The sequence below is a fragment of the Solanum pennellii genome, chromosome 7 (genome assembly GCF_001406875.1).
Source record: "Solanum pennellii chromosome 7, SPENNV200".
In the NCBI taxonomy this organism is placed as follows: Eukaryota; Viridiplantae; Streptophyta; class Magnoliopsida; order Solanales; family Solanaceae; genus Solanum; species Solanum pennellii.
Window position 1 is genome coordinate 943919 of NC_028643.1, and position 15038 is coordinate 958956.

The 15038-nt window shown below is 34.9% G+C and overlaps 1 protein-coding gene across 2 annotated transcripts; it reads right to left on the reverse strand.

Annotated features, from left to right (window-relative positions):
- Positions 1 to 513: 513 nt before the first annotated feature.
- LOC107026067 (replication factor C subunit 1) lies at positions 514 to 13718 on the reverse strand. Of its 2 annotated transcripts, none has more exons than XM_015226909.2 (23): positions 13568 to 13718; positions 13345 to 13411; positions 12029 to 12145; positions 10930 to 11493; positions 10784 to 10851; positions 10478 to 10553; positions 10321 to 10382; positions 10100 to 10236; positions 7370 to 7575; positions 7085 to 7273; positions 6869 to 6990; positions 6591 to 6798; positions 6139 to 6192; positions 5456 to 5625; positions 4371 to 4461; positions 3267 to 3448; positions 3120 to 3159; positions 2688 to 2812; positions 1975 to 2047; positions 1806 to 1898; positions 1462 to 1705; positions 1046 to 1093; positions 514 to 942 (listed from the first exon to the last, which is right to left on the reverse strand). In XM_015226909.2, the coding sequence occupies exons 2-23, from the start codon at positions 13345 to 13347 to the stop codon at positions 776 to 778; spliced, it is 3039 nt and encodes a 1012-aa protein (XP_015082395.1). In that variant the 5' UTR covers positions 13348 to 13411; positions 13568 to 13718; the 3' UTR covers positions 514 to 775. The 2 variants fall into 2 exon arrangements, with proteins under 2 accessions (XP_015082395.1, XP_027774205.1); XM_027918404.1 differs by having other exon boundaries at positions 13502 to 13710.
- Between the last annotated feature and the right edge of the window lie 1320 nt (positions 13719 to 15038).

The following is a 15038-nucleotide window of genomic DNA, read 5'->3' on the forward strand; positions in this document are numbered from 1 at the left end:
TTCAAATTAGTTATTAATTTTACAAAACTAAAACAAAATAAATTAATTTTTCTTATTTTATCCTTACTATTAATAATTTTTAAAAGTATAATAATCATAGAATTAAAAATCTTTTTTCGCTATAATAGATCGTCTTAACTGAATTTATAAGATTTAAGCTTGAATAAAGTTAAGACGCACATATTTCAATGATATCTAAAAAATTATTATAATATATAATTACAAACATTTATCTATAAAAGAAAACATTTTAATACATATTTTATTATTTAAAATGTAATAAGATAGATATTCAGATATCTTATTTATAAATCATAGTTTGTCCATTTGACAAAGTTTAGATAGTTTTCATAAATTATAGGATATTCATGTTTATTAAGAAAAAAGTACTAACTTTGTATAGAGAATTTCAGCTTCAAAACATGATTTTTTAAGCCAAAATTTGATGTTGGCATTACCATAAGAAATACTTGGCTATATTGCCACATCCCACAGCAAAATGAAGAGTTATAGTGATAGTTAAACTGAATGAACATAGCAATGGCAATAGAAGCCAAAATTTGAGAATCAAACCAAAATTATTAACACAAAACAAGCATTCATCAATTTCAAGTAGAATATACATAAATCAACTTAGGAACTTCTCTTTTTTTACACATATAGCTAAAAAACAAGTTTCCTAAATGCTTCTTTTTCCCAAGGAAGAAGACCAGGGAAACTGCAGCTTCCGATGATTGTAACCGACAAAATTAGTTCAGGGAGATGTTTTCCAGTTTCACCTCTTTCTCTTGGCAGCAGCTCCAGAACCCCGACCACCTCTCTTACCTGAGGATTCAGCGGTTGCACTGCTATTAGAACTTCCTCTTCCTCGTCCTCTCCCTGCAGACGCCTTCTTGCTACCTGAACTCCCGGTACCCTTCAAGTCCATGTTTACTTCGATCCCTGTTGTAAAGGAAAAACAGATCCAACAAAAAGATGAGAAAGTGTGTTGAATACTTGCAGAAGAACACAGAAGACGATGGGATTGTTATAGAATGTCACTAACCTCTCGAACTGAGACTCTGAAGATCGGACTGCAATTTTTTCCCAACATCTGCTAAGTTAACCGAAACACACAATAACATAGTTAAATACTACTTCCAGTTATTGTAAAAGAATTACACTGTTCTTCTATATTAGAGACCTACGAATGTTCTGAAAGAAACTGGTATCCATAATGAGATGTACAAACTTCATTGAAATAAGAACAATAGAAAACGCTTACTGCAAAGACACTAAGGAAGAAAACTATAATGTACATGATTCTTCGTAACTGCTATTTTCTTAACTAAAAGATGCAACTCATACCGAAGGAATTATCTTATCTTTAAGATTCTTCAGTCAACTGTAATGGTAAAATTATTGCATGGTACACTACGACACGTTCTTTTAATGGGCAAGCTGAGTAGGGGGTTTACTTACCTATGTCTTCTGTATCTGATGAATTCTCTTCATCTTCAGCAAGTGTTTCATCATTTTCTTCAGCTACACCTTCATCTAGTGGCTCCAGCATTGCTGCAACGCGCTTCTTAGGAGCTTTTTTAATTCCGGGAAGGGTAATTAAATCTGCTGTGCGAATAACACGTGATTTGCTTCCTTTGTTGTATGCTTTTGTCAGTGCCGCTTTCACAGCAGGCTGTACACCATCCAGAAGATTCGGTTGTCCCTGGTGAAAAATGCAGTCAACACATGAGCAGATTTTAAAAGTGCATCACAAAATTCTAAAAGTGCATCACAAAACTAACGAGAAGACTGAATGGGTATACCTTGAATTTTGATATCTCCACAATATTATCGAAGTCCTCCTGGCTTATAGAGTAAGAATCCATGAAAGCCACAACATTCTCTACAGCTTCATCCTGGAAATTACATTCATATATAAACTAAGCAAACCAATATACACAATGAAATGCAGGTTAAGCATGAATAATCCACCTTAGGCAGCACTTTTAATGGATCTGTCAACTTCTTTCCAAGAAGAGAAAAGTAGTCAAGTCTCAGGTTTGCCCTGAAATGTATGAGAAGATGTATTAAGCAACTGCCACAGATGCATAAAGACTATTCTACAGGCTTGTGCAGGAAGAAATGACTGGAAGGAACTTTGACCGACTTTCAAATTTTGGAAGATAATTGTACACAAAACATAAGAATCCTGCCGTAGGTAATACTTCGCAAGTTCTTTAGTCAATCATTAATTCTTTTTAGTCAATCATTAATTCTTCGACATTTGATCAACACTTCCACATATGCAGATGAGGAGTAGGACAAGACAACGCATCATGGAAACCCCATTCGCTTAAGAAGATTAACCATACAGTTCTAACTTCAGCTATACTTATGTAGGCATTGAAAAAGAATTTCAACAAGTTCTGAATCTAGAACAATTGTCTGAAAGCAGGATGTGCATTGTGTACCAGATCTTAATATTCGTATATTGGGAAATTAGAAAGAACTAGAAACAGAATTAAAAACGCCATAAGATGGAGAAAATTAGGAAACAGTGATAAAAATAAAGGAAAACATGTGCTCTGATAGATCAGATTATTGAAAGCACTCAAAGCACAGGATGAATGAGATGACATCTATCAGGTCAGAAGACAAGTGAGAAGAAAACTAATATGTTTTAAACTAAATACAGAAGAAAGTACCTTCCCAGATAAGATTCACGAGATGCGAGTAGGTGAACATGCAATTCCTCCAGAATCCGGTAATTCTTTCCCATTGTAGAATTCTTTCCTAGCCAGCCGCCAAACCTGTTAAAGTTGCGCTCTCCCTGCAACATTTAACACCCACTGAAATTTAGAAGGCCTCAAACAAGTCCAGATTGGATGACAATTAAATTATATTCAAGTGAAAACTCTGGGAAAGCTGATAGAAGAAATCATAGGATCATACTGAGACAACACGTTTGAAATACAACTCAACTTTTCGGCATTAAATACCAATACCGAAGCACCTGTAATTATCTAAGAAAGCTAATAGTATAACAGTATCTCTAGACCAATTTAAATTCAGCCATCAGAATTAAGAGAAAGGAGCAAATAAGAAATTAGAGATGGAGAACAAGAAGCAATAATCACCTGCTCAAGAGTCTGCCTCTGTCCGTGCAACAAAGAAGCACTAAATGAGGGAGAAAAAAGAGAAAGATATGAAAGAGACCACCAAAATAATAAGATAAAGTCAACTTAAAATGCAACTAAACTCAAGAATCTTAAGAAATGTCTTACGGAATTATGCAAGACGAAAGGCAACCAGCTGGAGAAAGTTGCCATTGCTGGTATCTTCGAATCTGTACATTTATTAAGTCACTGTTTGCAATAGAGTCAGCAGCATGCGCAATTAGGCTCATCCGCTTTAAATCATTATCATCTTTGCCAGCAGAACTTGGTTTGTAGTTGAGATAATTCTCCTGCCATCACATTCAGAAAACAGTCATACAAAAACATATGGAGGTCTACTCACAAAATATTTTAAACCATATTGACACTTTCTACGAAGCTTTGAAATCCCAATATACCAATGCAAAACCGATACCAGTTAAATATTAGCTTTCTTTTGTCTACGACTCGTTTATAAGGCAATTGATCCAGGATAGATGATACAAATACTGCCCAAACATCTTGCAAGGAACAATAGCGAGTAACAAAAGGAGGAGGTACACCAATACTGCAGAGAAGCATGAGCATGGAAAAGAAAAAAGTAAAGTGAACCATCTGAGCATACAGTCAGCTTCATAGTAGAACCTAATACAGTCAGCTTCATAGTATAGAACCTAATACAACAATGCCCAAACATCTTGCAGGAACAAAGCCCTTCAGGACTTCTACAGACAACTGTCTTCTCTCAAACACAACGAAGTTATCAATATGTGGAAACAAAGCAATCTAAAGGACACAAATAAGCATGTAAGACGAATTAAGGATGGAAGCAAGACATTGGTGTCTTAGAGAATAGGAACAACTAACAAAGAGGGACTAATTATGCTAGCTTAAGCCTTAATATAAGACACAAGAAAACTGTCAAATGGTTTGCTCAGGACATGTCAATTTTAAGATGAATGATCAGGTAACAAGCTGGAAAAGTTCATCCGATAAGAGAAACTGATTAGGAATTTAGGACATACAAGATAGAATACGAAAACTTAAAGAGAAAAAAGATAGCAACAAATTGGCCTGTTTCGATTGATTATATTATTCTACTTAAATGAATACTCAAAGTTCTACAAGGTCTCAAAGTGATACAGAGAAAACTAAGCAGGGACATTTTTAAAAAATTAACTTAAATAACAGTAGATTCAAGAAGAAATAGTAACCTTATGGAGTCTAAAGTACCTGGACAAGAAGTGGGACAAGATCTGGGTCGCTCATACTTAGGTCAATTCTTTGATCTATTTTCAAGTTCTTGGAATTAAAATCAAACAGCCTATCAACACAGAAACAAACACAACTGGTCAGTTAAGTAATAAAATTTATGCCAAGACCTGAGTGTGAAAGTACGATGCAGTAGAAGTGCATGCTGTAGTACATGAAAGTACTAAACTGAGATCTTTCACCAGGAAATTGCAAGCTATTTATGGCAGAATTCGAAGTAAATGCAATAAAATAGAGTCCACGTCTCAAGAAAATGTAAATTTGTAACAAACTGCAACATCCAAAGCAAGTGACAGAATATACAAATCCTATCAGAGTACAATGTCCAAAGAAGGCGAGTTCCCAATCCTATACTCCCACAGGACATGTCAATAGGGAATTTCTGCTTAGCAATACTGGTATGCTGAGTGATGTGAAATATCAAAGAACGTACGTCGTATTCAAAGCCATTGAACTGAGCTTTGGAATTTAGTCAACCCTTCAGGTTGTATTATAGGGCTATAACAAATACCACAGTATATGGTTATGAAAACAGAGCTATTTTAGTGTTGTTACCTATTGTATTGTATTGTGTTGTTAGTTAAATACAATTGTTCCTTCAATCTTATTGTATTGTATCGCTGAATTTATCATTCCATGACGACAAAAAGTCCCATTTTGTGTAAAAACCAATTTGGTGTGATCGTGGCGTTACATTTTGTTTAACTTTTTATTTAACAATCATATTTTATCTTTTATCCTACCCTTTTTTATAGTAGCTCTACCCAATCACCCCCATACCCCATTTAAGTATGAATCTCCTGTGAATGAAATATGGACAATTAGAGGAGGTATATATTTTTTTAAGTGCTTTATTCCAAATATTACTAATTATTGTTTAATCTGTTCAATAGCACACAAGGTAGTGGAGATAATGATACCCGCATATATTTGGACAATGGACACGGCACTGAGAGAACCGAACATAGCAATCCATATGTGGGAAAAAGCTTAGACATTATATGGCAAAATACTAGAAACGGAAGCTGAATCTAATACATGCATACTTTTCTACAGCTTTGAATGGTGAGATATCTTCATCCTTTGAACTGCTTAGAAGGCGGCGTCTTATGTCATCGTATTGGATGACAGACTTAGAGAGACTCATGTATTGCAATTGATTTAGAGCCATACGCATATCTCCTCCAACACGTTCTGCCAATTCCTCAAGAGCAATCTAGAAAGGCAGAAGAAGAAAAACATCACGAATCTCAGAAAGTTGACGGATATCTGTCCAGGCAACAAAAAAGAAATTTCTTTTCCTAATGTTTTGTAGTAGTACCACCAAATTATATATGCTATAACACATTTAAGCAGGAAAGATCTCAACAGGTCATATTTTCACAAATACATCTCGCAGTTCCCACCACATGCATAAATAGAAAAAGGTTTTAGTGTACAACTATTACTGGACATTGCCTACTTGATTATTTTAGAAAAAAAGAGCTCTTATTATTTTCTCCATAAATTTTCATAGGTCTCCATCTGGGTGTTTCAGACCTGGATTACTTTATCATGCACTTCAACAAACCAACAATATCAAACCAAAGTATTAACAGTTCACAAATGTGAACAAGTGAAAACAACATTTTATCAGGGATGATGGCTTTCGAACTCAACAAGACAGTTCCAAATATTACTATCGACATGTACTTATAAAACTTGTACAAGTTGTTGAAAGAGAATAAACCTCATTGACTTGAATGCCTTCAGCATTTGCTACTTGATTTAACCTCTTTGCCATCTGTCAAAGAATACTCACTATTAGCCATCAAATTTTCAACCAATATTTTCACCTCATGTCTATCATAAAAGTTCCAGAAAGGAACACCAAAAACATCGTTGATAGAGAACATTACGGGAGCAATGATGGCTTGGATTTTGTCCATAACGAGGCAATATGTTGAACAGTGGAAGGTAAACGGACTAGCATAAAACAGTGCATAATTTGGCGAAAACTAAGCGCTAAAATTCAAAACAAGTAAAGATAACTAACTGTCAGAAGAAAGAATATATCAACCAACACTACTACTTAAACCATCTTATTATCGCTCTTGTGCATAATATTTTTCTCACGAGGATAACTAATTCCATAGGAACATCCACAAGGAAATATTAAAAGGAATAAATGGTATACATGACCTGCTGCTTAGTTGGTTTACGGAAGACAATTGGTAGGCAATAATTGACAAGGCTCTTCAATTTCTGACTGTAGCGATCATTGCAAATGCAGATAATAGGAATTTTCGAGATCTTGATGCTAGCAATAAGATCGGCAACACCACCTCTATCTCCAGCAGACATGCCATCAACCTCGTCCATAATCAGAACAGTCTTCTGATGGTGTGATCTGCAATTATCAACATGGATTTGGCATATCATACTTTTGATTTTGAACACCCAAGAGAGTAGAGGTATACCTGCCAACATTGGCGCTTAGAGATTCATTGCTAACAAGTTCTTTTATGGAATTAGCAGTACTTCCGCCTATTCCTTTCTCAATTTTTGAGTCAGCCTTTCCACGACTATCACTAGCATTTACCTAAACAAAGAAAGGTACTGTTATATTAATCCAACAGAAATGGAAAATGACTAAATTACGGTCTGCAAATTTTCACCGTTTAGAAGGAAAATACCTCGATGGTTTGAAATCCCAGCAACTGACTAACCACTTTTGCTGATGTAGTCTTCCCTATACCCGGCATACCACTCAACAGAACTGCTTTTTTAGCACCAGAGTCAGCCTGTTTTTTCCCCTTACCCTTACTAGATGCCTTTAGAAAATGCTCATCCCAGCTCTCTAGCCAACGCTGAATCTGCTCCACCTGAACATATACCACATAGAAGGTAAAGTTACTCCAGGTGATATCTTTTAATTCAAAACTATAGCCATTAAAGAAAGAAAGCAACGTAAAGAATACCAGTGACTTGTTCCCTATTATGTCTACAATAGCTTTGGGTCTGTATTTTTCTGTCCATGGTAGTAAAGACTCTTTAGCTTGGGTTTTCTTCTTGGCAGGAGATGCACTAATTTTAGCAGGAGATCCACTAATTTTGGCAGGAGATGCACTAGGTGCCAATTGTTTGGCAGCTAGAATCTTTGTGGCAGTGCTTCCTGTTCCATCACCTAAAAAACCAATGTTGTCGCATTTTAGACCATGAAGTCCCAAAGTCGAGAATGTGTAACTATTAACCTCAGTATAAGAGGCACCAGAATGGCAGAAACACAGTGCTCTATTATCTGAAAAACTTGACATCGTAATCTTTCAACAATCCAAGAAAAAGAGATCAGAAGCATTTTCTCCTTTACTTTGTGGAAGTAAGCTAACATCACTCAGCTGTCCAAGTCTATTAACAGGCTGCCCCGTCCTTGTCCAGGACCACATTTTCCTTCAACAAACAACAATCAGTTGTTTATGCTGCTTCTATCCAATTTTGTGTTGCACACTTCCCTTATTAGCTTATTTCGAAAAGATAGCCACATCTATGTATTTGGAATATAATAAATTTTATCATCACCAGTATAAACCTTTATCATGATTTGTCGGAACGCAATTGATATAAACTCCAACTACTATGAAAACGAAAAATGAAAGAACTGGTGGATCTTTCACCACTTTTCATTTAATTACTGATAGTCGGGTGATTTCGGCATTTTGCAAGTTCGCATATATTCCGCTTATGTTTCAATAATCTTCCTTTATTTCTTGAACTATGTGCTCAATCCAACAACCAACATAAACTAAGACCTGGTGGTGGTGGTATACATAAACATTCAGCATTCATATCCCTCTTATCTTCAATACTGAAGGCCCCATTGTAGTACATAATTCTAATTCTGGTGCTTTATAACAATCTAATTTTGTGGCACAAGCCCAATGTTTTTAAAAGTGAAATGTGCAAAAAAGCTAAAAGGTCCACTGTCCATGGGCTTGACGAGAAAAGCAAGAACTGAAGTACAAGCTTCTTTTGAGAGAAGCACACAATTTAGTAAAGATTAAACAATACCACATACAGATGAACTTAGGAATCATTTGGTAGTTGGTTAGAATTATGCAGTTATTAGTTAAATATTAGTTATGTAGGTATTAGTTATGCAAGTATAGCTACTCCGTCTTCTGCCTTGCATAAGATAATACATCTAACTTATGCATGTATTAGTTATACGAAATTCTGAACTGCAAACCAAATGTTGTATTAATTTTATACATGAGTAACTTACTTCCTAACAAACTACCAAACGTTGTATAACTTCAATAAAAAATTAATACATGAATAAGTACCTCTTTACTAGCTACCAAACAACCCCTTAGTACTATAATAATCAAATTGCAACTAAAATAACTAATCTAAGTATCCAATATACAATGAATTTCATATTAATCCAACTGCTCAAAGTAATCATATATTCATCCATTTTACGGTGGCCAAGTGAGAGTTTATGTTACGCTGGGGTAGCGCTAGGTGGAAGTGAAAATGGGGGGCTTGGAATGTAGCTCTATTATAACTTATAGCAGGTCCCTTTGAGAGGGATATAGGTGATGAGTTGAAGAATAGAATTGGAGTTGATTATCCCCCCTTTTTACATACTTCGTACCTCCTCGGTACTTTAATAAAATTACTTTACTGATCAAAACAAAAAGAAGTGTTTAAGTTGAATTTGTAATTTGAGGAATAGCCTCTAAAGACTTAAACCTCATTTCCTTTTGGTACACCAATGAGGTTTCTTTCTGTATAGATGATTAGGTATCATTTGTATAAGATCATATTTTTGTAGGTTTCTAATTTTGGTATACAGACGCTTTGAGCTCTATGTTTTACAAAATCAATACCTGATAAAATTAAAAGGGGGTTAAACTAATCAGAAATCAACTTCTGGAACTATTTAGGTTTAAATGGGTTTGCCAAAGACAGAAAACTTGTTGTCATACTGGGAAGGTAATTAAAGGAACAAGGACTAAAAGACGATCTGGAGTACAGATCCTGCAGGTGTTATGGACAAAAGAAATGCTAGGCGTTTTAAAGGCAAAGCAAGTCGAACAAATTTTGAAGTAAAGGTATTCGTTTCACTGGCTGTGTGGTGTAGGCTACGAGATGTATATGATGTGCATTAAATGATAGATTTCATTAGCCTTTTAAAAGGTAACTTTTGTACGGAGAATGTTCTTTCTACTTTGTTGTAAAATGGAGAGCTTAGTTATGTATGGCCGCTATCTTAGTGTCTTTACTTTCAAGCATCGTCTTTTTTTAGAATCAATTCAAAGTCTTAACTCGTAGCTGACAAAATTAGAAATGTAAATGATGGTTTCTTATAGTCCCAATCATATAAATGGCTACGGGAATTGATGATACTCCATTCTTTTTCTTTCTTTTTTTTGGATGAAGAAAAATAGATGCTATTTCTTTCAGTAAACCATTAAAACTTTTTGGTATTCCCAAGTAATTCTTGTTTTAAAGAGTTCGGTTCGACGTTTATACCTAACATTCTCCTGCTTTCTTTTCTTTTTGAAATGCCTGCTGAACTTTAGAGGACACTATTCAATAATATCATAAATCAATTCATCTCTTATTTAAGACTGTCTATATCATCATTAGAAATAAACAAGTCACTAACAAAATAAAAAAGGAAAGCAAATGAGACTTGGAATTACTTGTATTTTGTGAATTTCTCTTTCCAGAAGAAACAATGGTGTCCACAGATTTCTTTGACTCGGGTTGTGTAGCTGATTTTGATTTTTTTGATGACCGGATCAATTCAAACAAACCATCCTCAGTGAGAAATGCAGTTCTAGTAGCAAAGTATAGGATATCAATATTAGTGCAGTAACAAATGAATAAGGTAAATTAGAATATGCATTGACATTAGACAAACCCGAGCTCCTTGGCTTTAGAGGATTTCCGTCCCTCGACGTCTTCATCACATAAAAGATAAGTCTAAAACAGAACCATATGAAGAAAACCGTAAAACAATTAGGCTTAGCAAACAAAGAAACATTACGTTAAGCAAAATTTGTAAGCGAAGACAGTACTGTTTTCTTGCTAACAGATCCTGTGACACGACCACCATGGCGTTTAATCAAATCCTCAGCTTCTTCTCTTTCTAAACTGAAAGCATGAGAAAGGAATGCATGTCAAGCTTTATGTCATTCACATATCAAATCCCGAGAAAAGTTAAAAAAGTAACACAGATGAAAAGACTTGACCAACTACATAGTGCACTCTTGCAGTGGGTTCTACATGCTTATAAGCAATAAAGAAATTTATGCAAAAATCCGTCTGCAGTGTTTATCCCCATACTGTCGCTCAACAATATACAAACAGACTAATAAGGGTACCTGTCGAGAGTTCCACTAATTACAAAAGTCAAACCAGCTAAACAGTATGGGGCACCTTCAGGAACTTCCTGTGAAGCAGAAAGACCACAATTTATTAACTCAGACAACTTCTTACGAAAAGAAGTTAGCTTCTGCAACGATTCTACCTTTTCCCCCTTGTGAGGAGGATCTTTTCTTTCACCAAAGTTCATGAAACCTCCCCGTCCTCCACCACCTCTACCTCGTCCACCGCTTGGTGCTGCAGATGGTCCTTTACCACCACGCCCTCGTCCACCAGATTTGTTGTCCTTGACAGCTGAAGCATCATCTTCACTTTCATCAAGAGGAACACCCTTTCCGCTGGTCTTAGCTGCCCGTCCACCCAGCCCTCTTCCAGCAGATTTGAGATCAGATTTTTTGTTCTTAAGATCATCATCACTATCATCACTGATCACATTTTTCTGCGCGGATCCCCTTCCAGAGCCACTTACCGACTTTTTGCTGGGAGTGACATCTCTGGATCCCATTGCCGATACGACTGGTACAAAGTCATCTTCATCCTCAGCTTTATGAATTCTTTTTGCAGCTGGTGCTGATGAAATTCCAGCAGCATTTGGAGCTTTTCTTTTTGCTGACACTTCCTCAACTTTTTCTTCTTTTGCCTTAACCTTGTCTGTAGCAAAATATTTACTAGTTTTCCTTCTGTTGGCAGTCTCTTGTCCTTCTTGTACCTGGTGTCCATTAAAAGGAAGGAAAAAAAATAAGACTAAAAAAACACGAAAAAAGAGGTTGATGTCTATCATAGGTTCTCAAATTTAGAAAATTGCATTTGATGATTCCAGTAGAAACATTCTACCATCTCAAAAGCTCTTCCTACAAGCTAAAAAACCCAACAATGAGATAATTAAAAAATTTAAAGATCAATCATTATTTTTTATTGTTGTATTTAGAAGAATAAATTCATATATTGATATGTATTCTAAATCAACAAAGATCAACCATTTCTTTCTTTCGGTTTCTCCTTAAATAACTCAAGGAGAACACCAGGGTCAAGGCAATGGATAGAAAATAAATTCGTCCAAGATATCTCAAAAAGAAGCAACAAGCCAGCCCCCACTGTTCCAGGCAGACAGAAAAGTTTCCAAGAAACGGAAATAAGAAACAAACAAGTAACAACATTATCAAACACTTGAGTCATACAACCAATCCAGATTAAATAAAAAATCAAGTGAACTCGGAAAAATGATCCATATTCAAGATACTTACCAGGTTTTCTGGCTTTGGACTAGTGGGAGAAGGCTTTTCTGCTGCACTATTCTTGGACATGCTCCCATTACCCGTGCCTTTGTCATGCTGCTTCATGAACCATTTCCTGATATCTGACTGTATTACATAGAACTATACCATCAAACTCTCAAACCGTGCATCTCAATTTCTAAATATTTTTAATTTTATTTTTGCTTTTATTACCCTCCTGGTGTTCGGGACAGATTTCGCGCAGCTCGACTAATTCCACAAGATACCTGCGACCTCCCACCATCAACAGGTATCAGGTAACTCTATCCACCCAGGCTAGACCAGATGGGAAAAGATCACCTACTGTTTTTGACTTCATGTCTCCGATGGGAATTGAACTTGGGACCTCATGTTGCTCAACCCACGTCAATGACCACTAAGTCTCACCCTTGGGTGCTCAAATTCTAAATATTTGAAGAACACACCTTTTAACCCACATACTTCAATCTGAAAATCCCAGCAACCACGACTTAATACTTGCTACCTGTTAAAGGTATATTCTATAGGTGTGCAACTGTATGTGTTTGAGAAGGTATAGTGGAAAAAGTGAATTTCACAAAGACCAAAATATGATTAGCTATGAAGTTTAAGATACTATTTCTTATATACAAGTAGCTTATGAAAATGTCAAAAAAAAAAAAAAATAGTTTGTTAGGCCAAACTTCTAAAATCAACTTATTATGAAAAGTGGTTTTTCCAAATGTGCTTTACAAGAAAGTACTTTTGGTGAGAAGCAGTTTGGCCAATAAGTTTGAGCAGCACTTTTAAACAGCAATTAGTAGTTGACCAAACATTTTAAAAGTGCTTCTAAGTATATTGTCCTCACGAGTGCTTTTCAAAGGAGTATTTTTTGGGGAGAAAAAAGCTATTACTTCTTTTAGCTACTGAAAAACAACTTCTACTACTCTCTGGAAGCACTTATTTTCGCCTAAAAATTTGGTCAAACACCTCCCTCCTCTTAAATATAACCATTGTTGGCCTCCCAAAAACTTGGCCAAACAGACTATTAGTTTGGTGGATAAAAAAATGAACATTGGTAGTTAAGCATATTAGAGTCTGGGATAACATAAAATTGGCACAAAACAGAGAAATTTAACAAGGGGACTAAGTTTGTACGAGAGAAAAAAAAATGAATTTGATTCAGTAAAGGCATTATAGACTCTGAGACAAGTTTGAATTGGTACAATAAGAGAAAATTTTCAGCCTACCACAAATCAAAAAATGCTCAGAATCACATGTATTAAAATCTTACAAACCACTGAAAAATAATGCAGAATAATATTTACCATGTTTGTGATCTGCAATTAGCAATATCTCCTTCAAAATTTCAATTTTATCTTCAAAACTACCAACCTACATACAAAATAATGAACCAAATGTATGAGTAATTTCGCTATACAAAATAATGAACCAAATGCATGAGTATAATTTCGCTATACAAACCTCGAAAAACGAGACAATTGCATGTAAAATTGCTGCGAAAAAAAGGGGAAAGTAAGAGCATATTACCAATCGTAGTAGGTTTCCGACAAGCTATGGAGTCACCGACGACGAGTTAACCGGCAGTTACATTCAACGTCGCTCCGGTGAAGTAGGGTTTAGAGAATTGAGACTTTTTTTTTCCGGCAATGGGGTTTAACCGGTTAATTGAGAGAAATTGGAATAATAGAATTTAATGGGCTTTAGAATAGAGTAATGGGCCCAAGCCCAATAAATTCAATTTTATGGGCTTACTAAATATAGATATATTTTTCTTTATATTACTAAAAACATAACATATTTGAAAAAAAATTGAAATGGTAAAAAAAATTAAAATATTGGAGTTAATCTTTGAGATTAATAGGAGATAAGGTGATAATTAATGGAAGATTGAGTAAAAGGAGATTTAATTTCGTCAAAATCCGAGCTTCGCGACTAAGAGAAATCTCGATCAAAATTCAAAAAAGACGATCTACTAGGCCTGAAATCCGAGCTTCACGACTAAGAGAAATCTTGACCAGAATTTAAAAAAGACGATTCACTAGGCCTACAAGACTTGAAAGTCTCATCAATAAAGTACTTAAGGTATATCATTGTTCTTCGAGCTGAAAAATATATGTCGATTCAAGCTCAAGAAACGCTTGAACTCAGTACTTCTAGTCTTATCCATTTTGTTTGAAATATAAAATAATTTCAATGGTGAAAATTAAATATATTCCCGTAAATGGTATGAAGATATCATCCGTCATATTTTGGGGACATTACTGTCCTTGTCGTCTAAAAATTAAAGTATATATGTCATTCAATCTAAAAATTAGAGCATATATAATCTTTTCTTGATATGATTAAAGTAATAAGTGTGTGTGTATATATATTCTAAAGATTTGACAAATAAAATAAAACGTAAGGGCAATATAGTAATTTCAACAACTTGAAAGAAAAATATATATTTAGGCATCATTTGTTTGCACTTAGTGGAGGTTTGAATCTTAATCATTCAAATTCAGCCAATTAAGTATGTTTGATTTTTAGATCTGAATCAGAATCATTCAGATTCAGCCCATTGAATTCATTTGTTTTAATTTTTAAAAAATCTCTTAATGGGTCTGAAGAGGTCTGAAAGAATCAGAGATCTGTAGGAGACTATTAACAACGTTCAGACTCATTTAATAAGTTATCAAATAATAAACCATCTTATCCGCTTTAAGTGTGCCTTTTATCGAATAACTAAAAACTTTTTCTCTTTTTTCTCAATCAAACATTATTTTTTCCCTCTTGAACTGGTAAGTCTTCATAAATCCTTTCAAGTTTTTTTTTATATTAATAATTTTCTTATATTGACTGTGTCAAGAACACTGTTGGTGTAATGGCGTTTATAAAGATTTTTGAATAAAAAAATTGTACTTCCAAATCATAATTATTAGAACTCTTAAATTTTTTTAATCAAAAGTGATAAATTTTGTTGAAATGATTTTTATAATATTTTATTAATTTAATATTA

Coding starts and splice junctions, on each gene's coding strand:
- LOC107026067 (XM_015226909.2), bottom strand. Junction 11,494..12,028: donor GTCCAAAGCCAGAAAACCTG/GTAAGTATCTTG, acceptor AATGGACACCAG/GTACAAGAAGGACAAGAGAC. Junction 943..1,045: donor TCAGAGTCTCAGTTCGAGAG/GTTAGTGACATT, acceptor CCTTTACAACAG/GGATCGAAGTAAACATGGAC.